The following is a 25134-nucleotide window of genomic DNA, read 5'->3' as shown; positions in this document are numbered from 1 at the left end:
TCCTGTTTATGTATCCAGTCTGTTAGGCTATGTCTTTTTATTGGGGAATTGAGTCCATTGATGTTAATAGATATCAAGGAGTAGTGGTTATTTCTTCCTATCATTTTTGATTTTAATTTTATACTTGTATGGCTATCTTCTTTGGGTTTGATGAAAGAAGCTTAATATCCTGCTTTTTCCAGGGTATAGTTTCCCTCGTTGTAATGGTGTTTTCCCCCTATTATCCTTTGTAGGGCTGGGTTTGTAGAAAGATATTGTGTAAGTTTGGTTTTGTCATGGAATATCTTGGTTTCTCCATCTATAGTAATTGAGAGTTTTGCTGGGTATAGTAGTCTCGGCTGGCATTTGTGTTCTCTTAGAGTCTGTATGAGCTCCGCCCAGGATCTTCTAGCTTTCATGGTCTCTGATGAGAAATCTGGTGTAATTCTGATAGGTCTTCCTTTATATGTTACTTGCCCTTTTTCTCTTACTGCCCTAAGTATTCTTTCTTTGTTTAGTACATTTGGGATTTTGATTATGTGACGGGAGGAATTTCTGTTCTGGTCCAGTCTATTTGGAGTTCTGTAGGCTTCTTGTATATTCATGAGCATCTCTCTCTTTAGGTTAGGGAAGTTTTCTTCCATAATTTTGTTGAAGATATTTGCTGGCCCTTTAAGTTGTAAATCTTCACTCTCATCAATGCCTATAATCCTTAGATTTGGCTTTCTCATTGTGTCCTGGATTTCCTGGATGTTTTGGGTTATAAGCTTTTTGCATTTTGCATTTTCTTTAACTGTTTAGTCCATGGTTTCTATGGTATCTTCGGCATCTGAGATTCTTTCTTCTATCTCTTGTATTCTGTTGTTGATATTTGCATCTATGGTCCCTGATTTCTTCCCAAGGTTTTCTATCTCCAAAGTTGTCTCCCTTTGTGCTTTCTTAGTTGTTTCTACTTCTGTTTTTAGATCCTGGAAGTTTTTGCTCAGTTCCGTCATTTGCTTGTTTGTGTTTTCCTCTAATTCTTTAAGAGATTTTTGTGTTTCCTCTTTCATGACTTCTGCCTGTTGATCAAAGTTTTCCTGTATTTCTTTAAGTGATTTTTGCGTTTTCTCCTTATTGGCTTTTGTATTCTCCTGAATTTCTTTCAATGATTTTTGTGTTTCTCTTCTAAGGGCTTCTAATTTTTGATCCATTTTCTCTTGAATTTCTTTAAGTATGACCTTTATGTGTTCCTGTACCAGCATCATGACCAGTGATTTTAAATCCAAATCTTATTTTTCTGGTGTGTTGGGGTATCCAGGACTTGCTATTGCTGGAGAATTGGGTTCAGATGCTGCCATAATGCCTTGGTTTCTGTTAGTAATGTTCCTTTAGCCATCTAGTTCTCCCAGGTGTTAGATGGTCTTATTGTCACTGGCTGGTGCTTCAACCTACTATGGATCTTTAAGGTTATCTCTGCAACAGTGGAAGACTGGGTTTCCTCTGGCACATATTACTGATATGCTGCCTTCCTCTTTTGTACCTTTGGAGCCCTTCTCAGTCTTGCCTCAAGCAATGTTTTACTTATGTTGTCAAGGTCAACCAGGTGTTCTCTGTCTGCTCTATTATGGAGCGAAGATGTTGTGGTGGGGGTCACTCCCTCTGTTGATTCTCACATAGGACAAAGGTCCCGCGATGGACTGGCTTGCAGATGAACCGCCTAGCAGATGAACCGCCTATGTGCTCAGTTCCTGAGTGCAGGCAGACCCCTGGCGGTTTGCACCACCAGAAATCTAAAGCTCAGGGTGATACAGTACCTAGTGACCCTTTTCTGTCCCAGCAGGCAGTGAGTATGGCCGCGGGGCTTCTCTCCTTCCACAGCTCACTGGGCAGGACACAGGCCCTGCGCCCGGTGGGCTGGCAAACAAACCCGCCTATGTGCTCAGTTCCTGAGTGCAGGCAGACCCCTGGTGGTTTGCACCACCAGAGATCTAAAGCTCAGGGTGATACAGTACCTAGTGATCCTTTTCTGTCCTGGCAGGCAGCAATATGGCTGCAGGGCTTCTCTCCTTCCGCAGCTCCCTGGGCAGGACACGGGCCCCAAGCAAGGTGGGCTGGCAGATAAACCGCCTATGTGCTCAGTTCCTGAGTGCAGGCAGACCCCTGGAGGTTTGCACCACCAGAGATCTAAAGCTCAGGGTGATACAGTACCTAGTGACCCTTTTCTGTCCCGGCAAGCAGCGAGTATGGCTGCGGGTGATTATTTGTTTTCTTGATGCCCAGTTTTTTAGTTCTTTATATATTTTGGATATTATCCCTCTGTTGGAGGTATAGTAGGTAAAGATCTTTTCCTATTCTGTAGCTTGGTCTTTGCCCCAGTGATGTATCCTTTGTCATGCAGAAGCTTTTCAGTTTCATGGGGTCCCAATTAGTTAATTGTTGTTCCTAGTGCCTGTGTTATGCCTGTCCTGTTCAGAAAGTCTTTTCCTGTGCCAGTGAATTTAAGCCTGTTTCCCACTTTCTCTTTTGTCAGACTCAGGGTATCCAGCCTTCTTCTAAGGTTTTTGATCCATTTGGAGTTGAGTTTTGCTTGGGGTGATAAATATAGATCTATTTGCATTCTTCTGTACACACCCATTTAGTTTGACCAGCACCCTTTTTTGAAGATGTTTTCTTTTTTCCAATATGCATTTCTGGTTTATTCTTAAAAAATCAGCATAGGTGTCCATAGGTGTGTTAGTTTATGGATAAGCAGGTTGCTAAAAGCTGAAGGTGAGAATGGAGAGACTGTAATGGAGGACAGGGAGGATCATGAAAGCTGCCTACATAGGTTTCAGTGGCTGACACAAAACAATGGAGTTGGGCAGGAGTGGAAGATTGGGAAGGCCCACAGAGAACAACCAAGGTGGATCTTACTAAATTTTTACTCATTTATTTTGTGTGCACATAGGTGGAGATGTGACATGTGTCATGATGCACATGTTGATGTTATGGGACAGACTATGAGCATTCTTTCCTCTCACCTTATTGCTGTCAGGGATTAAGTTCAAGTTGTCAGTCTTCGTATCAAGTGTGTTAGCTGCTGAACCAGCTTGCCAGCCTTCTGTAATGGATATTTTAAGAGGCATCTCAAAATACTCATTTATTTTCTTATAACCGTGTCCCGCCCATCTTCCTAATATAATTGCTCAAACTGGGAATCTATAGACTTATCTTATTCTTTTTTTATCCACTTTTTAGTCTTGTCAACCTTATTACTAAAATATGTTATAAAATCCATTGACTTTGTGTTACCACTATGCACAGACCATTATTGTTTCTTTCATGGTGTATGGCTGGGTCCTTATGTTCTTGTTTTCATTACTAAACCATTTTCCATAGAATTTATTATGTTTCTGATTATAAGCATAAATCAGATCATATTGATTTTTAATGGCTTCCTAAAGCATTCCCAGTAAAATCTTAATTCTTTTGGAAATGAAACATAGAGATACAACTTCATTACTAAGTAGATTGGTCATTTCAAAAAACAAACAAACAAAACCAAAAGACCCCAAAAAAACAAAACAAAAACACCTCAGAAAATATTAGGAAGTAAATAAATATTAGGAAGTAATAAATGGAAATAATATTCCCATTTATTGCTAGTAGAAAACCAAAATAATGATAACCACTGTGGGAAATAATTGTAATTTCTCAGTATCTTAAACATAAAATTATCATTTAGTATATTTTTCTAGTCATATATCTGAAAGCATTGAGAATGGTTCTTTGAACAAGAATTATACACAAGTGTTTAAAGCACCTCTCTTCACAATAGCCAAAAATGTGGCAATTTGTCACCATTGATGAATGGGTAAAGAAGATAGTGTATCCATATGAGGACCACTGTTCAGGCAAAAAAACAATAAACTAGTGATAATCCATGCTACAAAGTGGATGAACCCTAAAAACATTATGCTAAGTCAGAGAAGCCATGCACATGTGGTATAATTCTGTTTATATGAACAGTTTCTAGAACAGATAAGTCTAATTGAAAAGATTGGTGTTTGCCAGGAACTAAGGGAAGGGATAACAGAAAAATAATCCCTGAAGGATATGGGGTTTACCTTTGTAAAACAGTATTAGCAACAGATAATGGTGATGCTACATAAAACTATGAATGTAGTTATTCAGTTGAATTATGTACCTTAAAATGTCCAAAAGGTTAATATTTTATTTGTTTTACCACAGACTGCAGTATTTTTTAAAACTCCAAGCCTCTAGTATACCAACCCTATAAGATCAGGTTTCTATTTTCCTGGCCTCATGTTATACTACTCTTAATCTGTTTTGTTTTGAGTGTGTGTGTGTGTGTGTGTGTGTGTGTGTGTGTGAGAGAGAGAGAGAGAGAGAGAGAGAGAGAGAGAGAGAGAGAGAGAGAGAGAGGGGGGTATATGCATTATCCTGTATGTGGAGCACATGGTCTGTAGTCAGAGAGTTATGTTGGTGTCGTCCTCAATTTCTCTGTACCGTAGATGTTAAGAAAAAACCTCCTGGCCGGCCAGGCGGTGGTGGCGCACACCTGTAATCCCAGCACTCTGGGAGGTAGAGGCAGGTGGATTTCTGAGTTTGAGGCCAGCCTGGTCTTCGGAATGAGCTCCAGGACAACCAGGGCTATACAGAGAAACCCTGTCTCAAAAAAACTAAATCCAACCCCGCCCCCACCCCCCAAAAAGATAAAACCTCCCTAGCCCTAACCCTGAGTAAACTAGCCAGATTGTTCCAAGAAACCCATCTCTGTGTGAGTTAACCTTCGTTGTCAGTCATTTTCTTTATACATCATTCCTTTGGTTTAAATACTTTCAATCTGAATTAGTTACACACATTCTTTTTCTTTTTTTTCTTTTTTTAATTTTTTTTATTTGATAAAATTTATTTACATTTCAAATGATTTCCCCTTTTCTAGCCCTCCACTCCCCGAAAGTCCCGTAAGCCCCCTTCTCTTCCCCTGTCCTCCCACCCACCCCTTCCCACTTCCCGGTTCTGGTTTTGTCGAATACTGCTTCACTGAGTCTTTCCAGAACCAGGGGCCACTCCTCCTTTCTTCTTGTATCTCATTTGATGTGTGGATTATGTTTTGGGTATTCCAGTTTTCTAGGTTAATATCCACTTATTAGTGAGTGCATACCATGATTCACCTTTTGAGTCTGGGTTACCTCACTTAGTATGATGTTCGCTAGCTCCATCCATTTGCCTAAGAATTTCATGAATTCATTGTTTCTAATGGCTGAATCGTACTCCATTGTGTAGATATACCACATTTTTTGCATCCACTCTTCTGTTGAGGGATACCTGGGTTCTTTCCAGCATCTGGCAATTATAAATAGGGCTACTATGAACATAGTAGAGCATGTATCCTTATTACATGGTGGGGAGTCCTCTGGGTATATGCCCAGGAGTGGTATAGCAGGATCTTCTGGAAGTGAGGTGCCCAGTTTTCGGAGGAACCGCCAGACTGATTTCCAGAGTGGATGTACCAATTTGCAACCCCATCAGCAGTGGAGGAGTGTTCCTCTTTCTCCACACCCTCTCCAACACCTGCTATCTCCTGAATTTTTAATCTTAGCCATTCTGACTGGTGTAAGATGAAATCTTAGGGTTGTTTTGATTTGCATTTCCCTAATGACTAATGAAGTTGAGCATTTTTTAAGATGCTTCTCCGCCATCCGAAGTTCTTCAGGTTAGAATTCTTTGTTTAACTCTGTACCCCATTTTTTAATAGGGTTGTTTGGTTTTCTGGAGTCTAACTTCTTGAGTTCTTTATATATATTGGATATTAGCCCTCTATCTGATGTAGGATTGGTGAAGATCTTTTCCCAATTTGTTGGTTGCTGATTTGTCCTCTTGATGGTGTCCTTTGCCTTACAGAAACTGTAATTTTATGAGGTCCCATTTGTCAATTCTTGCTCTTAGAGCATACGCTATTGGTGTTCTGTTCAGAAACTTTCTCCCTGTACCGATGTCCTCAAGGGTCTTCCCCAGTTTCTTTTCTATTAGCTTCAGAGTGTCTGGCTTTATGCGGAGGTCCTTGATCCATTTGGATTTGAGCTTAGTACAAGGAGACAAGGATGGATCAATTCGCATTCTTCTGCGTGCTGACCTCCAGTGGAACTAGCACCATTTGTTGAAAAGGCTATCTTTTTTCCATTGGATGTTTTCAGCCCCTTTGTCGAGGATCAAGTGGCCATAGGTGTGTGGGTTCATTTCTGGATCTTCAATCCTGTTCCATTGATCCTCCTGCCTGTCGCTGTACCAATACCATGCAGTTTTTAACACTATTGCTCTGTAGTATTGCTTGAGGTCAGGGATACTGATTCCCCCAGATTTTCTTTTGTTGCTGAGAATAGTTTTAGCTATCCTGGGTTTTTTGTTGTTCCAGATGAATTTGATAATTGCTCTTTCTAACTCTGTGAAGAATTGAGTTGGGATTTTGATGGGTATTGCATTGAATCTGTAGATTACTTTTGGCAAAATGGCCATTTTAACTATATTGATTCTACCGATCCATGAGCATGGGAGGTTTTTCCATTTTTTGAGGTCTTCTTCCATTTTCTTCTTCAGAGACTTGAAGTTCTTGTCATACAGATCTTTCACATGTTTGGTAAGAGTCACCCCAAGATACTTTATACTGTTTGTGGCTATTGTGAAGGGGGTTATTTCCCTAATTTCCTTCTCAGCCTGCTTATCCTTATGGAAAACAATAACAATAATTTATTCATCTTTAAGAAGTTATAGTATTCATATTATCTACTTTGATCTTTTTTCTTTTGACAAACTTTAGAGAATGTAAGATGGAGATTGAAGACAAAAAACAAGAACTTACTGAAATGGATCAGGCACTTAAGGAGAGGAATTGGGAGCTAAAGCAAAGAGCGGCTCAGGTTGTTCTTCCCTAATTATATTTGTACAAATTTTCTACCATGGGATAATCATGAAGGATTTTAAAAATCGCCAGTTTTTTTCTGGATGTAAATATTTAAGATTAGAAATACAACTTCTCTTTTTTTAGACAAATTTCTGTTTCACCAGTTTGTCCATGGGTTTATAATTTTCTTGCCTCAGAGTTCCAAATGGTAGGAATATAGATACATGGCTGAAAGACTTGGTTTTTTTCCTGGGAACTGAATAGGGAGGTAAATTTTTTATGATTAAACTACAACTCAGCTTGACCAGTAAGTACCCTTTTGAGAGTAAAGGTTCGCTTGCAGCCCTTTATACTTTTTATTGTATATCAAAAGAACATGGGATTGAACACATTATTTTGAGCTAAATGTTGGAGGAACGAGGCATTATTTAGCAGTTTTTATTCTAATATAAATTGACACTTGAATCCTTTTATTTTATTTTCCATCTTAAATTTCTATAACATAATATATAATATATGGGAATTCAAGTCCCTACTTGAAAAATACTTGATTTGGAATAAATTTATCACTTATTGATTTCTGTAGTAAATGTATATTGTAACCACACAAGTGTTTACAATACAATTGAGAAACCAGCTTGACATTACTTTTGTATTTAGGTTACACATTTGGATATGACCATTCGTGAACACAGAGGGGAAATGGAACAAAAAATAATCAAATTAGAGGGTACCCTGGAAAAATCAGAATTAGAACGTAAAGAATGCAACAAACAGGTAGTTGTTTTAAAATTTTATATTGTTTAAACAATAACACTATGACCACGTATACCCCCACAATGTTTTTTTTGCTGTCTGTAATGATAAATGTTGCTGTGCTACCCACATTGGGCTTGAATTCCTTTGTCCAGGGACCCTCCTGTCTCGTCCTCACGACTTGCTAGTTGTGCATTACCATGTATGGCTGTGGAGTGTTTATAGAGTGCACATGATGGAAACATTGCATACTTTTATTCATCTTTTGCATAGTACTTTATACTTACTTTCTCCTCAGTGTTATTTGATTGTAATTTCTCTTATCAATATATCTAATATACTTATCACAATATCTGTATGTTTGAATAGTTATAAAATATTTCTGGGAGGATTTACAAATAATTTTAGAACCTACTTGTCTGAAAAAAAATCATGTGGGAAAAAAACTTTGTGTTCTCTATATTTTTTTATCTTATATATATTTTACCATCAAAATTATAAAACTGTGTTACATTTGTTTACTGTACTTCATGTATAAATACTAATTGAAATATTTGCAGATGGGAGGAGGTATCAGAGGCTTGGCTTGTTCACAAAATATGTCAAGGAATGCCAATAAAAAAGAGAATGGTGGTTGTATCCCACTGTTCTTACAAGCCTTAAATGTAGTTGGAGTATTTGATTCCTGATTATGACAAGTCAGCCCTGGAAAGAAACAGGCTGTCTAGATGCCATCTGCAGAGGAGGGCTATTATTTGGACTGAGGTACTCTGGGCCTGAAAACCAGGAACAATGACAAGCTAGTCTCTGCCATTGTAGACAGTCTTTGGGTGGGAAACAGCTGCATTAGGCAATATGGACGGGAAGAAGATAAGACATGGACAAACTGAGAAGCTTTGGTAGTACAAGGCTTAGACTATGAGTGTAGTACTTTTCCCCTGCTTTCTCTGGTGAGGTGCAGACTTCAACACCTACGGTAACTGAAGAGGGTGATAACTCCATGCCTGCAGTTAGCAGTTGACTCTAAGTCTAGTGACTGCAGTTTTGCCATGTGGTTTTCTACTAGCAGGTTTTGAAGTTCAAGTCCCACTCATAGTTTCCAGAGAATCCTTCTTCTTGAGGATGTTTAACGCTGAACAGGGTTTGAAACTTGGACTTGTCAAGTGCTTTCAGAAAAAGTCATAGCCATTCCACCACACAGAGGGAAGTCTTTGGAGTCTGTGAACCTGCCTGGTCTACAAGCTGTAAAACTAAGTGTGGCCAGAAGTGGCTTTTGGTATAAAAACAGAAATCCCTAGAGTAAGTGAAGCCTTATTGTACAACTGACCCCTGGTCCCAAGAATCAGCTTCCATAGTACAAAAGATAAGAGATTCAAGCTTCAACTGAGTAACTTCCCACCTGGTAGATGTCAATACTAGAGGATCCAAAAAGAAACTATTCCAACATTTATATTTTATTTAATTAAAAATGCTTTTCTGGACTGGGTGTGGTGATGAGTGCCTTTGATCACAGCACTCAGGAGGCAAGGTGCAGGTGGACCTCTGTAAGTTCAAGGTCAGCCTGGTCTACACAGTGAATCCAATACAGGCCAAGGCTCTAAAAACAAAAACAGCTTGCCTACACCTCCCTTTTCTGCACCTGTATTCCCCTACCCCCCATTTAAATTATACTTTTAACATTATGTTTATCTACTTGTAAAAAAAAACACCCCACATACATCTATTTTACTCTGTCTCCCAGGTGCTGGGATTAAAGGTGTGCACCAGCACACCCAGCTAAAAAATGTACAGTTTAAACTAGACTTTGAACACAAAGTTTAACCTGACTTTGAACTCCTTACCCTTCTGCTTCAACCTCTAAACTGCTGGGATTATAGCTATATTCTGCCTACTTTTATATATTTTAGACATAAATGTTTAAAGTTTAATTTAGTACACAACTATGAATAAATTATATTTTCTTAGTTGTGTTAATAATGGTTATCTATTTGAAATTCAGACAGAAAGTTTAAATGAAAAGTTGCAAAATGCCAAGGATCAGCTTCGAGAAAAGGAGTTTATAATGCTCCAAAATGAACAGGAGATATCACAGCTGAAAAAGGAAATTGAAAGAACACAACAAAGAATGAAAGAAATGGAAAGTGTAAGTAAAGTATTTTTCACGTAAGGGAAAAGTAATACAATGAATATGCATTAAACACCTTGGTTTTAACTAAATACAGAAACTGTGTTCTAAGTTTTTTAAAACTAATTATTTGTGTTAGATGCTATTTTCTTTTGACCTTTAAAATTTTTTGATTACTCTAGCTTTGATATGGGCAAGGACATAAAAAATCCACAGACTATGCTTTTGTATCAGTTGAATACTTATTCAATATAAATATGCTATGCAATAGAATTGAGATAACAGAACTTACAAGTTAAAGGAACTTGAGGAACTTCACCTAGAAGCTGAAAAATGATAACAGTATTATTTCAACTAAGTGCACTGTGTTGCCATAGCAACATAGTGATTGGATGAGTTTATATTAGTTTCATGTATATTGATTGTTGAAGCTATTCAACACCCTGGTCTTTTTAAAAATGTGAATTTTATAAATAAGGCTGTTATGAACATAATGGAGCATGTGTCTTTATTGCATGCCGGGGAATCCTTTGGGTATATGCCCAGGAGAGGTATAGCAGGGTCCTCTGGAATTCTCATGTCCAGTTTTCTGAGGAACCTCCAGACTGATTTCCACAGTGGTTGTACCATCTTACAGCCCCACCAGCAGTAGAGGAATGTTCCTCTTTCTCCACATCCTCGCCAACACCTGCTGTCTCCTGAGTTTTTGACCTTAGCCATTCTGACTGGTGTAAGGTGAAATCTCAGGGTTGTTTTGAGCATTTCAATAAAGACACATGCTCCATTATGTTCATAACAGCCTTATTTATAATAGCCAGAAGCTGGAAAGAACCCAGATGCCCCATAAAGGAGGAATGGATTCAGAAAATGTGGTATATTTACACAATGGAATACTACTCAGCAATTAGAAACAATGAATTCACAAAATTTTTAGGCAAATGGTTTGATCTGGAAAATATCATCCTAAGTGAGGTAACCCAATCACAAAAGAATACACATGGAATGCAATCTCTGATAAGTAGATATTAATTAGCCCAGAAGCCCTGAATACCCAAGGCACAAATTTTATAACAAATGACTCCCATGAAGAAGTATGGAGAGGGTCCTGATCCTGGAAAGGATCGATCTAGCATTGGAAGGGAATATAAGGACAGAGAAAAAGGAGGGAGTTGATTGGAGAAGGGATGGAGAGAAGAAGGTTTATGGGACATATGGGGAGGGGGGATCCGGGAAAGGGGAAATCATTTGGAATGTAAACAAAGAATATAGAAAATAAAAATATTAAACAAAATGGGGTACAGACCTAAACAAAGAATTTTCACAAAAATAAATGTGAATTTGTTTCTGTGAGCTCTCATAACTATAACTTTGTCATTGTCAAAACTCAATTGTTGTAATTCTACAGTAAGTATTGGGTTTGATTGATTATGTCTCTATAGAATTGAGTGTGGACACTTTCCTTTTTCATTCATTCCTGTTTTCTGAATACCCATTGCTGCCCATTATCATATAATAAGGATAAGTTAGCATTTATTGAGTTAATTATAAACTCAAAAGAGTCATAAGAGCAAATTTGGAAAATAGTGAGGTGGAAATGATTAATGCCCCTGTCATGTTGGTTCCTTAACAGTGAATGCCTAAAAGTATTTGCAAATGTAATTATACTCATTTATATCCTGGGCCTCCATGCCCTATACCAGGCCCTAGTAATCAGTACTGGCTTTTTTCCTTTTCATTCTTGAAGTGAATGCCATTACCTCTAACCTGCCTTGTTCTGCTGAATTAGAACTGACTTTGCATTGGCTTTTTTTTTTCCTCCTAAGAAGCTGTACACGTTGATTACCCAAAAGGTTTTTAAGCTAGTATTTTGAGTTTCTGAATGAATTCCTGTTTCATATTTATCATATATATCTCATCTAAAGTTAATTTATAGACTCTTTTTTAAATAACTTTTACAGTGTGGAATTTTCTACATCTGTTAAATTAAAGCTCACAAAATTGTTTTTTTGCTTTTTTTTTTTTTTAAGTATTCCAGATTTTGGATTTCCAGATAAAAATTACTTAACACAGCTGGGCGGTGGTGGCACATGCCTGTAATCCCAGCACTCTGGGAGGCAGAGGCAGGCGGCTTTTTGAGTTCGAGGCCAACCTGGTCTACAGAGTGAGTTCCAGGACAGCCAGGGCTATACAGAGAAACCCTGTCTCAGAAAAAAGAAAGAAAGAGAGAGAGAGAGAGAGAGAGAGAGAGAGAGAGAGAGAGAGAGAGAGAGAGAGAGAGAGAGAGAAAGAGAAAACAAAAAAGAAATGCATAGCATGTACCTTACTAGGAATTTAAATGATTAATTTAATAATATTTCAGAGGGAATAATAGCTGGAGTGACAAGTTTCACCTTCATAGAGAATTCACAACCCAGCTGTGTAGATTAGTTGTGAATTTTAATTCTGTATTTCATGCCAATATTTATCTGTCTGCCAATCTATCTCTCTATCATCGTCTGTCTATTCATTTATCATCTGTCTATCATCTATCAATCATCTGTCTATCTACCATCTGTTTCTCTGTTTATCTACTGTCTGTCTGTCTTCTGTCTATCTATCTATCATCTGTCTGACTATAATCTATCATCTGTCTGTCTATCCATTTATCATGTTTGTCTATCATCTATCTATCTCTCTATCATCTATCAATAATCTGACTGTCTGTCTATCATCTGTCTTGTCTATAAACTACCATCTGTCTATTCATTTATCATCTGTTTATCATCTGTCTGTCTATCATCTACCAATCATCTCTATCTGTGTGTCTATCTATCTATATATCTATATCTATCGATATATATATATATATATATACACTCATGTATGAAAGCCTGAAAACAACTTTGGGTGTTATTCCTCAAGAGGTCATTTCTCAGGATTCTCAAGGATCCATCCACTTGTTGTTTTTTTGTTTTTTGTTTGTTTTTTGACAAGTTCTTACATAGCCCAGACTAGTTTTGAACTCCCTGTGTAGTAAAGGATGACCTTAAACTCTCTTCCTGACTCCTCCTTCCCCCAATCCTGGGATTGTGTTGTGTACTCTACTGTGCTTGGTTTAATGTGGTGCTGAGGAGAGAGCCCAGACTTGTGGGATTGCTGGTCAAGCACTCTACCTACCCCATGGGCTAAACACTCACTTCTCACCTTGTCTCTGTGCAGCCCAGTTACTTTAGATTATCAAATGTTAGGGTTTTGAGTGTTTGTTTGTGTGTGTGTGTGTGTTTTTCTGGCCATAGTATTTGATACTGTTTCATAGATGTTATATACTTATGATAAAGGGTTATATAATTTACATATGTTAAAGTCATGCAGAATATTTCAATAAGAGTTTCTAAGCAGGGAGTGGTAACATATATCTCTAATCTGGAGGCTCAGAAAGAAGAATCTCAAGTTGAATGTTAGCCCAGACTACTCTCTGTCTTTTAGGGTAGCCTGGGCAAGACCCCCAGCTAAGATAGAAGAGTAACTGAAGGCCTTGCAGTAGTGTGCATGCTTGTCATTCTAGCTAATGAGAATGGTGAGAAGACAGGAAGACTACAGTTTGAGACTAATTTGGGTAACTGTCTCTCAAATACAATTGTTTTTTAAAAAATATTTATTTATTTATTATATATAACTACACTGTAATTGTCTTCAGACAGCCCAGAAGAGTGTATCAGATCTCATATGGATGGTTGTGAGCTACCTTGTGGTTGCTGTGATTTGAACTCAGGACCTTTGGAAGAGCCGCTGAGTCATCTCTTTAGCCCTCAAATACAGTTTTTATTTTATTTTTATTTTTTAAAGATTTATTTTTTAGGCAAATGGTTTGATCTGGAAAATATCATCCTAAGTGAGGTAACCCAAACACAAAATAATACACATGGAATGCAATCTCTGATAAGTGGATATTAATTAGCCCAAAAGCTCTGAATACCCAAGACACAAATAACATAACAAACGACTCCCATGAAGAAGTATGGAGAGGGTCCTGATCCTGGAAAGGATTGATCTAGTGTTGGAGGGGAGTATCAGGACAGAGAAAAAGGAGAGAAGTGATTGGAGAATGGGTGGAGAGAAGAAGGTTTATGGGACATATGGGGAGGGGGGATCTGGGAAAGGGGAAATCATTTGGAATGTAAACAAAGAATATAGAAAATAAAAATATATATTAAAAAAAGATTTATTTATTGATTTTGTTTTATGAGTATACCATTGCTCTCTTCAGACACACCAGAAGAGGGCATCAGATTACAGATGGTTGGGAGCCACCAGGGGATTGCTGGGAATTGAACTCAGATACTCTCGATGAGCAATCAGTGCTCTTAACTGCTGAGCCATCTCTCCAGCCCCTCAAATACAGTTTTTTAAAAAGCAGTTGGGCATGTGTCTCAGTGGCAGAGCACTTGCTCAGAAGGTCGAGGCTCTGGATTTAATCCCTAGGCTAAAAAACTTCCCACTTTGTTAGAGATTTGTCATTTTATTATGATTAAGGCTTTTAAAAATATTAACATGTTATGTGTGATTTTGAAAAGCATGCTACCACCTTCCCAGGAGCTCAGCCTACGCTCCGACCCCTCCTGGTTCCCATTTCTCCATCTGACTTAGACCAGGATCAATAGAAACCACCCCCAACCCTGGAAAGCCTGGAGCTGCTGTCTACTCTCCAAAGGCCCCTCCCAGCTAGCTTCGCCAAGCTGCCACTTCCCTGGCTTCTCTCTTTCTCTGCCCACCTCTGCTCCTCAGATGAGACCCAGGCAGCTTTATTATCTTAGAACTTGCCAGATAGCACAATTGCTGGGCACAGAATCTCCTGTCCTAACCTTATCAGCTAGCCTGTAGCCACCGCCAGCAGAGGTTCTAGCTTCCCCAAGATCTTACATGGCTGATTCGAGCTTCTCCTTCCAAAGCCTAGCTGAAATTACCTGTTCTTTCTTTCCCTGGGTGTCCTTTTCCTTCTCCTGGGACCTGGAAGTCCCACAGTTCTTTCTTCTGTCCAGCAGTTGGCTCTAGCCCTTCCACACTGACACAATCAAGAACCAGTTAGGGTTGCCTGTTTCCATTCTTCCTGCTGGCCCTCGGGGCTTTAGTCTTTTTTCCTCCCCCAATGTCGGAACAGGTTGCCCTCTCCCTACTCTCCCATCCAATCTACTTTCCTTCCCAGTTCCCTCCCTCCCTCTCCACTTGTGATTGCTTTCTTCTCCCTCTCAAGTGAGATTTGTGGTATCCTCACTTGGTCACTTCAGCTTGTTGACTTTTTTGAGTTTGTGGACTGTATCTCAGGTATTCTTTACTTTTTTTTGGGAGGGGGATAATATCCACTTATTAGTGAATACATACCATACCATGCATGTCCTTTTGGATCTGAGTTACTTCATTCAGGATATTTTCTAGTTCCATCCATTTGCCTGCAAAACTCAGGATGTCCTCGTTCTTAAGCTGAGTAGTATTCCATTGTGTAAATGAACCATATTTTCTGTATCCATTCTTCAGTCGTGGGACATCTGGGTTGTTTACAGTTTCTGGCTATCACAAACAAGGCTGCTATGAACATAGTGGAACACGTGCCCCTGTGGCATGGTTGGGCATTTTTTGGGTATATTCCCAAGAGTGGTATAGCTAGGTCTTCTGGAAGTTCTATTTCCAATTTTCTGAGGAACCTCCAGATTGATTTCCAACAGGCAACCTCAGGAGAGGTCATATGCAGATATTTGCACCCAACCAATGAACAGAAACAGCTGACCCCTGCTGTTGAATTAGGGAAGGCTGAATGAAACTGAGGGCATCACTGTAGGAGGACCAGCAGTCTCAATTAATCTGGACACCTATGATCTCTCAAACACTGGACCATCAAACAGGCAGCATATACTAGCTGATTTGAGGCCCCCAACACACATACAATAGAGGACTGCCGGTCTGTGTTCATCCAGAGATGACGCACCTAACCGTCAAGAGATTGGAAGCAAGTTTAGAGGTCAGGTGGGGTGGGGGTAGGGACATCCATATGGAGACAGGGGGAGGGAAGGAGGTATGGAATGTGGAACAGTTGGAGGGTGGACAGGGGTTGGCGGAGTGGGGAATAAAATATGGAGTGTATAAAAATAATAATAAAAAAATTCTTGCAAAAAAAAAAACCATTTAGGGAATCAGCACCTCTCCCTATATTAACTTATAGTGGTACATGCTCATTTTATTTTATAAAGATATTTTTAGGGGAATTTTCTTATGAAAACAAAGAAGTAAATCATAAGTATGTATTTTATAACTATAAATTTCATTTTGAAACCCACAAATATCTTGTGCTTTTCAGGTTATGAAAGAACAGGAACAGTACATTGCTACCCAGTACAAGGAGGTCATTGATTTGGGGCACGAACTGAGGCTAACCCAGGAGCAAATGCAGAACACTCATTCAGAACTGGTAGAGGCTCGTCGCCAAGAAGTCCAAGCACAGAGAGAAATAGAAAGGCTTGCTGGTGAGCTGGAGGATGTAAGGCAACTCTCTAAAGAGAAGGTAAACCTATTCTAAATGATTTTGTATTACTGAAGAAGTTTTAAATTTTAATTCCTTTTTAAAAGAAGGCAGATAGGCAGATAATAAAGCCCATCACTAAACCACCAGTACTTAACCTTTTTTTTTTTAATTAATTAATTTTTTTTTTGTTTTGTTTTTTTGAGACAGGGTTTCTCTGTGTAGCCTTGGCTGTCCTGGAACTCACTCTGTAGTCCAGGCTGGCCTTGAACTCAGAAATCCGCCTGCCTCTGCCTCCCAGGATTACAGGCATGCGTCACCACGCCCAGCTACCTTTTTATTTTGTACTGTGTTGTACTATAGTATAAATGTATTTTTTTAAAATTATGTGTTTACTCTCATATGTGGAATCTTGGAGAAAAATAGATGCATAGGGAAGAAGGGGTGCCTGGGGAAGGGAAGTAGAAGCAAGAGTGTGATTAGTGTGGGTGGGTTTGACACAACTATGCATGATAGAAATGGTTTACATGTAAGTTATTTTGACATTTCAATAATTCAAAGACTTTTCATAACTCTGTACTTTAACATTACTGTGGTGGTTCAAATATGCTTGGCCCTGCTAGTGGCACTAATTAGAGGTGTGGCCTTGGAGTGGGTGTGGTGTCATTGGAGGAAGTGTGTCACTGTGGGCATGGGCTTTGGGACCCTCCTCCTAGCTGCCTGGAAGTCAGTCTCCTCCCGGCTGCCTTTGATCAAGATGGAGAACTAACTCTCAGATCCTTCTCTACCATCATGCTACACGCTGTCATGTTTCCTGCTATGATAACAATGGACGAAACCTGAAACTGCCCCAATTAAATGTCCTTTATAAGGGTTGCATTGTCATGGTGTTTCTTCACAGAAATAAAACCCAAACTAAGACAAATACCACAATGGCAATAAAATAGAAGTATATATTTGATATAATTAATTACTCTGTAGTAAACCATCATGATTAACTTTTTCATGAAAAATATTTTCTAGTTCCCACTACAGTTGTCTCAGATACTTTGCAGTCAGTGTGAAGATACATCATGTTGTGTTTCATGTCACCAGACTATCCACTTCAAAATGGTTAAAATAGTAGAATCAGGTGTGGTATTCTACATTTGTAATCCCAGAACATAGTCAGCCAAAGAAGGGGAAGCTTCAGTTTGAGGCTAACCTGGGCTACATTGTGGGATACTATTTAAAAAAATAATCACTTTTATGTTATGTACATATTGCTACAATTTTTTAAATAAGTTAATAGTATTGTCCTTATGTTCTAAAGTTTTTATAATATAATATTTTATAATAAAGACCCTTCAAAAGTGAACTCTGGCCACACTAGTTCTCAATAAATTGAGTTGTGTAGCACTTTAGATGTTCAAGTGTTCTTGCCATCTTCTAAATTAAAAACTCAAAATTTCTCACTTTTATAAAAACTTCATTTCAGAAGGTTTGTGATGGTAAAGTACTATTAAAAATCAAGAGTAGTAATAAAAATGAATTTTCTCAGAAATACATTTAGCAACTTGATTAAAGAGAATTTAGATTGATTTACTTTTAATTACTTAGACCTCGAGAAAAATTTTTATTTTTATTCTGGAAGTTGTTATTTTTCTGCTTTCTTTTTTACTTAATAATTTATCATATCTAAAAACAATTTTACCTTTAGTTTTTGTTAGGCTTGGCTGTATTTATTCATATTTCTGGATTATTAGAGCTGTTAAGAATATGTAGGAAAATTTATTAGCAATATAACAGATATTGGGATGTTTACCTAAAAAAGGGAAGATGTCTACTTTTATATCATTTGTGTTCCTTGTTGGTAATGTCTGAGTTTAGTATAATTGCTTTTATTTGATCAACTAAGATCACTTAGTTTCAAAGTGAGTTTAAATGGGAGATTACTTAAAATGCAAGCTTTAAAAATATTACATTTTAATCCCAAACTAATTATAGATTCATGTCTATCTTTTGGTTTTGGTCAAACCTGGATATTTTTATGAATAATTATAATCTTATTTAGTCTTTTTACATAAGTCATACTTGTAACTCTTCAGCTCACATGAATGGCCAGGCCCTGCCTTTGAGGACCTCCTACCACCAGATTGAACCCATGGGACTCCCATTTCCCTAAGGACTGACCCACCCTGCCACCCAGAGTACAAGACTCAAATTCTGGTCTTGGAGTTCTACCAATCCCCACCTTGGAAGTCTTTACCCTGGAGAGCTGTTCACACTAGCAGGCCCATCATTAAGGTCACACAGATTGTCTTATGCTCAGTCCTCTGTTGCTTCTCCCCCAAGCAGAAGCAACCACCCTTCTGGGTATTTTCCTCTCAGTAAATCTGTTGCACGAGATTTGTTATATGTTGTGACTATGGTATTCCGTGGCTCCCAACTGCTAGGATTCCTTTCTCCTCAGAGCTATAACACAATACCCATAGTCCATCCTCTAGTTATTTTACTTTTTTTCCAGTTAGAGAATTAAAATAATAGAATATCTGGTTTTATTGTTATTGTTGGGGCAATGTGTATGTGACATCTCAAGTAGTTTTTAGTAGTTTTGACTGGTTCTGATTGGGTATCAGATGTTTATGACCTTGTTGAGTTGTTTTAAAACTTAGTTCTAGCCTTAGTTCTTAGGGCCGGGGTGGTGCAGTGGTGGTGCACGCCTTTAATCTCAGCACTTGGGAGGCAGAGGCAGGCGGATTTCTGAGTTCGAGCCAGCCTGGTCTACAGAGTGAGCTCCAAGACAGCCAGGGCCATACAGAGAAACCCTGTCTCAAAAAACTGAACACCTCCCCCCCCCAAAAAAAAACCCAACTTAGTTCTTACTTTAAAATATTTCCATCCATATTTCATTAGTGTTTCTTCTTATCCGTGAGAAATGCACATTTCAAAGACCTTTAGTAGATGTATGCTCAGTTCTACACACACACACACATACACACACACACACACACACTGTACTCTTTGAGATAGGCACTTCTGGGACATTATTAAGTCAAAAGAGGGTTCCTGGAACACAGTTATGATAGTAGCTGAGCTGTACTGGACAAACGGATGCTTCATGCTGTGGTGGTCTGAGCAAGACATACAATATTTCATCATGCTGTTCAGAATAGTCCACAATTTTAAAGCTAATAAATTGGTTATTTCTGTAATTTCACATTTATTATCTTTGGACTATGTTTGACTTCAGGTTGCTGAAACTGTAGAAAGTAAAACAACAGAGAACAAACCTTTTTTACTCAAGGGGAGACTACTGCATGTAGTAAAGTCTTGTAATTAAAATATAACCACAACTTGGATTGACTAACTTAAGTAGGTTTGAGATATGGCTCAGCAGTTAAGAGAACTTGGCTGCTCTTTAGAGGTCCTGGCTCTAATTTCCAGCATCTACATGGTGGCTAAAAACTGTCTAACAACTATCTGTAGCTCTGGTTCTAGGGGATCCAACCCCCTGTTTTGGTGTATGTGGGTACCAGGCACACAAATTGTGTATGTGTTTGTGCGTGTGTGTGTGTGTGTGTGTGTGTGTGTGTGTGTGTGTGTGTAAGTATATTCAGAAAAAAACCACTCCTACAGATTTTTTAAAAAATACAAATCATTCTTGTAAAAGCAAATGATTTATATGGTGAGAAAAAAATACACAGACACACCTGAGAACAGGTTCTTTTCTGCCAAAGTGGTGATAATTGTTTGCCAAAGTTGAGCATTTTATGGTTTTTTTGTTTCAAGAAAGGATTGGCTCATCAACTTATGTAGAATATAATGTACTTTTTTTTGGTCATCTCTGAAATGTCTATATTCAAAAGTGTACTGTATAATAAGCATGTGTTTTTACATAAAGATTAGCTTGCTTCCATGAAGGCACTGAGCTGATTTAGCTATGATAAACTAAGTAAGCTACCTACATTACTTTTATTTAATGTGTCATTTTTAAGGAAGCTCATGGAAATCGTTTGGCTGAAGAACTAGGGGCTTCTCAAGTACGTGAAGCTCATTTAGAAGCAAGAATGCAAGCAGAAATAAAGAAATTATCCTCAGAAGTAGAATCTCTTAAAGAAGCTTATCATATGGAGGTAAAAAAAATTAAATTTGTGTCAGTTTCCCCCACTAAGATGAATTGACTTAATAGGATGAAAGCATGAGTCTAGTGTTTGAAGTGTTTATCGTGATCTTTAATGTAGTTGTAATGTGACTGTAATACATTGTGATCTTCATTTTAAGCTAAATAGATTTCCTACCTTTAATATTCTTGAACTTCAAAAGCTGTTGTGCTCTGGGTCTAGTTCCTGAGGCAGGCATGCTGAATCCCAGTTCTGTTTCGTAACTGAATAATTGAATAAGTTATTTAATCTCTCCAAGATTTATATAATGATTATCGTTATCTCATAGGACTGTCATAAGGAATCAATTAGTTATTATGTGTGAAGATCTGAGATTAGAGCCTGACTTATTATAATTGATTATAGAACTTGTGAAAAACAAATTGGAAATATTTATCATAGACAAACCATTTTATGTGATGTGAAAATATAGTACAGTACTTGGTAATTTCTAACATCTGTTCTGATACAGAAGCAACACTAGAGCCATTTTGTCAATATATTTTGAACCTTTATTCAAATGAACAGTACTACTAATTAGAATATTTTTCTTTCTTTTAAAATATTTGAAAATATTACCCAAAATCGTTCTATAAGTTTTAAATAGTATTGAGTTTGGTGCTAAGAAAGCATTTTTTTTTTCTGGAAAGCAAAGGCTAAAGAGGCATTTGTATTACACCTTTTCCCCTTGGAATATTGTCTCACATGTAGCTCTGGCTTTTGTGGAACTCTCTATGGAGACCAGGCAGGCCTCAAACTCACCTGCCTCTGCCTCACTAACCTTGTGACCCAGTGCCAGAGAAGTCCCCCATCTCTATTTTCTTTCTTTTATTTTTATTTCTTCTTCTTTTTTATGCTTTTGTTCTTTGGTTTATTTTTATTTATTTATTTATTTTTGCTGTTGTTTGTTTGGATTTTTCTTTTTTGAGACAGAGCCTCTCTGTATAAGTCCTGACTGTCCTGGAACTCATTATGTAGACCAGGCTGTTCTAGAACTTGAAGAAACCCACCTGCCTCTCTGCCCCTGCAGTGCCAGGATTAAAGACATGTACTACCACACCCAACTATGAGAATATTTTCTTTATATTACATGTACAGTCATTTCTCATATTTCTCCAGTTGTCTCAAAAATTTATTTTAAATTTATTTATATAAATCTGAATCCAAGTCTGATGTATAGCTAACTATTATGTGAATTAAGCATGTATTCCTTTCTTTTCTTCCTTGAGTATTGCATTTAGTGTGAAATCAAATGTTTATAGCTATACATTTAGTATCTTTTGAGGAAAAGTAAAAAGCAGGTATTAGAATGTTGTTGAAAATAACTCCATCCTATTTTCTTTTTATAATTTTGGGATTATAAAGATGATTTCACATCAAGAGAACCATACAAAGTGGAAGATTTCTGCTGACTCTCAAAAGACTTCTGTCCAACAACTAAATGAACAACTAGAGAAAGCAAAACAGGAATTAGAAGAAGCTCAAGATACTGTGAGCAATTTGCATCAACAAGTTCAAGACAGGAATGAAGTCATTGAGGCTGCAAATGAAGCACTACTTATTAAAGTAGGTAAACAGATAAAAGTAATGAAATGCATTTGTGAAAACATAGGTTTTCGGCCGGGCAGTAGTGGTGCATGCCTTTAATCCCAGCATTTGGAAGGCAGAGAGGTAGGCGGATTTCTGAATTCGAGGCCAGCCTGGTCTACAGAGTGAGTTCCAGGAAAGCCAGGGCTACACAGAGTAATCCTGTCGCAAAAAAACAAAAAAAGAGAAAAAAGAAAGAAAAATGTATTTTCCTTTTCTCATATATAGAGGTCTTCATGACAGATTATTGACTTAAAATAAAATACATCATTTTTAGAAAAAAAATGTGAAACACAGTATACCTTTATCACAAAATAATTTATATGTCTAAATATAAATTCTTCTATTTATAATATTTACTCTTGGGTTTTATACCTGATGTGCCTTTTTTTTCATTGTAGTAATTTATATTTGTATTAAATGTTCAAATTTTCCCAATTTTTCACATTCTCCAAGAATACATTATATTATTTATTTTCTCATTTATCACATAAAAAGGTATTTTATTTCTTTCTTGACCTGTTTAAAGGAATCAAGAATTTTATTTTTTGGGGGGTTTTTTTTTTGTTGTCTTTTTTTCCTTTTTTTTAATTGATATATTCTTTATTTATATTTCAAATGATTTACCCTTTCCTGGTTTCCCCCCTCCCTAAAAGTCCCATAAGCCCTCCCCCCTCCCCCTGTTCCAGCTTCCCTGTCCTGGTATTCCCCTACACTGCTGCATTGAGCCTTTCCAGGACCAAGGACCTCTCCTTCCTTCTTCTTGGGCATCATTTGATATGTGAATTGTGTCTTGGGTATTCTGAACTTCTGGGCTAATATCCATTACCTGATGTGCCTTAAAAAACAGTTGAAGCTCTTTCAAAATCAATAAAGCTACTTTGAAAATTATGAGGTAAAAATATAAGATTATATTCAGAACTTTTTAAAACTGGATTTAAATGTGTATGGCTTTTTTTTTAATTTATTGATATATTTATTTACATTTCAAATGATTTCCCCTTTTCTGGACCCCCACTCCCTGAAAGTCCCATCAGTCCCCTTCCCTCCCCCTGTTTTCCCACCCAACCCTTCCCACTTTCCCGTTCTGGTTTTGTTCTATACTGCTTCACTGAGTCTTTCCAGAACAAGGGGCCACTCCTCCGTTCTTCTTGTACCTCATTTGATGTGTGGATTATGTTTTGGGTATTCCAGTTTTCTAGGCTAATATCCACTTTTTAGTGAGTGCATACCATGATTCATCTTTTGAGTCTGGGTTACCTCACTTAGTATGATGTTCTCTAGCTCCATCCATTTGCCTAAGAATTTCATGAATTCATTGTTTCTAATGGCTGAATAGTACTCCATTGTGTAGATATACCACATTTTTTGCATCCACTCTTCTGTTGAGGGATACCTGGGTTCTTTCCAACTTCTGGCAATTATAAATAGGGCTGCTATGAACTTAGTAGAACATGTATCCTTATTACATGCTGGGGAATCTTTTGGGTATATGCCCAGGAGTGGTATAGCAGGATCTTTTGGAAGTGAGGTGCCCAGTTTTCGGAGGAACCACCAGACTGATTTCCAGAGTGGTTGTACCAATTTGCAACCCCACCAGCAGTGGAGGAGCGTTCCTCTTTCTCCACATCCTCGCCAACACCTGCTGTCTCCTGAGTTTTTAATCTTAGCCATTCTGATTGGTGTAAGGTGAAATCTCAGGGTTGTTTTGATTTGCATTTCCCTAATGACTAATGAAGTTGAGCATTTTTTAAGATGATTCTCCGCCATCCGAAATTCTTCAGGTGAGAATTCTTTGTTTAACGTTGTACCCCATTTTTTAATAGGGTTGTTTGGTTTTCTGGAGTCTAACTTCTTGAATTCTTTATATATATTGGATATTAGCCCTTTATCTGATGTAGGATTGGTGAAGATCTTTTCCCAATTTGTTGGTTGCTGATTTGTCCTTTTGATGGTGTCCTTTGCCTTACAGAAACTTTGTAATTTTATGAGGTCCCATTTGTCAATTCTTGCTCTTAGAGCATACGCTATTGGTGTTCTGTTCAGAAACTTTCTCCCTGTACCCATGTCGTCAAGGGTCTTCCCCAGTTTCTTTTCTATTAGCTTCAGAGTATCTGGCTTTATGTGGAGGTCCTTGATCCATTTGGATTTGAGCTTAGTACAAGGAGACAAGGATGGATCAATTCGCATTCTTCTGCATGCTGACCTCCAGTTGAACCAGCACCATTTGTTGAAAAGGCTATCTTTTTTCCATTGGATGTTTTCAGCCCCTTTGTCGAGGATCAAGTGGCCATAGGTGTGTGATCTGGATCTTCAATCCTGTTCCATTGATCTGCCTGCTTGTCACTGTACCAATACCATGCAGTTTTTAATGTGTATGGTTTTTAAATGGCGTAGGCTGTGTGTTCATCATTTTGATTATAACAGTTTGTGTGGAGTTTGAAATTAACAGTATGGATGCATAAATCCTCATTTACAACTGCTAATGTATAAGGTAAAGTTATCAGTGAAGACCTTTAAAATGAAGAACAGAGTGGTGGCAAGATAGAAGTCATTGAAAAAGAAATAAAATCAGCTAATACCTTCTCCATATTTCCAGTATTGTGCTTAACTTAGTAACTCATTCTTTTTCAGTAATACAGTTTACTGTCATATTACTTTTATATGCATGTGAATAGATATAATCTAAAATTATATTTAGGAGCTGGTAATATAGCATCGTGACTGAGTTTGTGTTTAACATCCAGGATGCTCTGGATTCAGTCTTTTGCATTAATAGAGTATTTAGGCTAAGCACTGTGTTTGTGTATGTATGTTAAGAATGAACATACTGGCAGGGCATTGGTGGCGCACGCCTGTAATCCCAGCACTCTGGGTGGCAGAGGCAGGCAGATTTCTGAGTTCGAGGCCAACCTTGTCTACAGAGTGAGTTCCAGGACAGCCAGGGCTATACAGAGAAACCCTGTTTCAAAAAAACAAACAAACAAACAAAAAATCCAAAAAAAAAAAAAATGAACATACTGGTGTTTGGCTGTGGGTCTCTACATCTGTTTCCATCAGATGAAGTCTCTCTGATGACCATTAGGCTAGGCACCAATTTATGAGTATAGCAGAATATCAGTAGGAATTTCATTGACTTGTTTGTTTTTGTTGTTGTTGTTTTGCCAGT

The 25134-nt window shown here is 37.9% G+C and overlaps 1 protein-coding gene and 1 long non-coding RNA gene across 2 annotated transcripts in view; one reads left to right on the top strand and one right to left on the bottom strand.

The window, feature by feature from the left end:
- LOC127695977 (uncharacterized) overlaps positions 1 to 19050 on the bottom strand; it is a 114720-nt gene extending 95670 nt beyond the window's left edge. Inside the window, exon 1 of the long non-coding RNA XR_007980151.1 lies at positions 18954 to 19050. This is a non-coding gene — a long non-coding RNA (uncharacterized LOC127695977). The remainder of the gene's footprint in view (positions 1 to 18953) is intronic.
- Ccdc18 (coiled-coil domain containing 18) overlaps positions 1 to 25134 on the top strand; it is a 120535-nt gene that overhangs the window by 82598 nt on the left and 12803 nt on the right. The window contains exons 22-27 of the mRNA XM_052198339.1: positions 6782 to 6881; positions 7526 to 7642; positions 9621 to 9764; positions 16075 to 16278; positions 20214 to 20351; positions 21744 to 21944. Coding sequence (XP_052054299.1) covers positions 6782 to 6881; positions 7526 to 7642; positions 9621 to 9764; positions 16075 to 16278; positions 20214 to 20351; positions 21744 to 21944 — 904 coding nt within the window. The remainder of the gene's footprint in view (positions 1 to 6781; positions 6882 to 7525; positions 7643 to 9620; positions 9765 to 16074; positions 16279 to 20213; positions 20352 to 21743; positions 21945 to 25134) is intronic.

Source organism: Apodemus sylvaticus, chromosome 11 (genome assembly GCF_947179515.1).
Source record: "Apodemus sylvaticus chromosome 11, mApoSyl1.1, whole genome shotgun sequence".
Lineage (NCBI taxonomy): Eukaryota > Metazoa > Chordata > Mammalia > Rodentia > Muridae > Apodemus > Apodemus sylvaticus.
The sequence above is the reverse complement of the archived record's forward strand: the minus strand, read 5'-3'. Positions and strand labels throughout refer to the sequence as shown.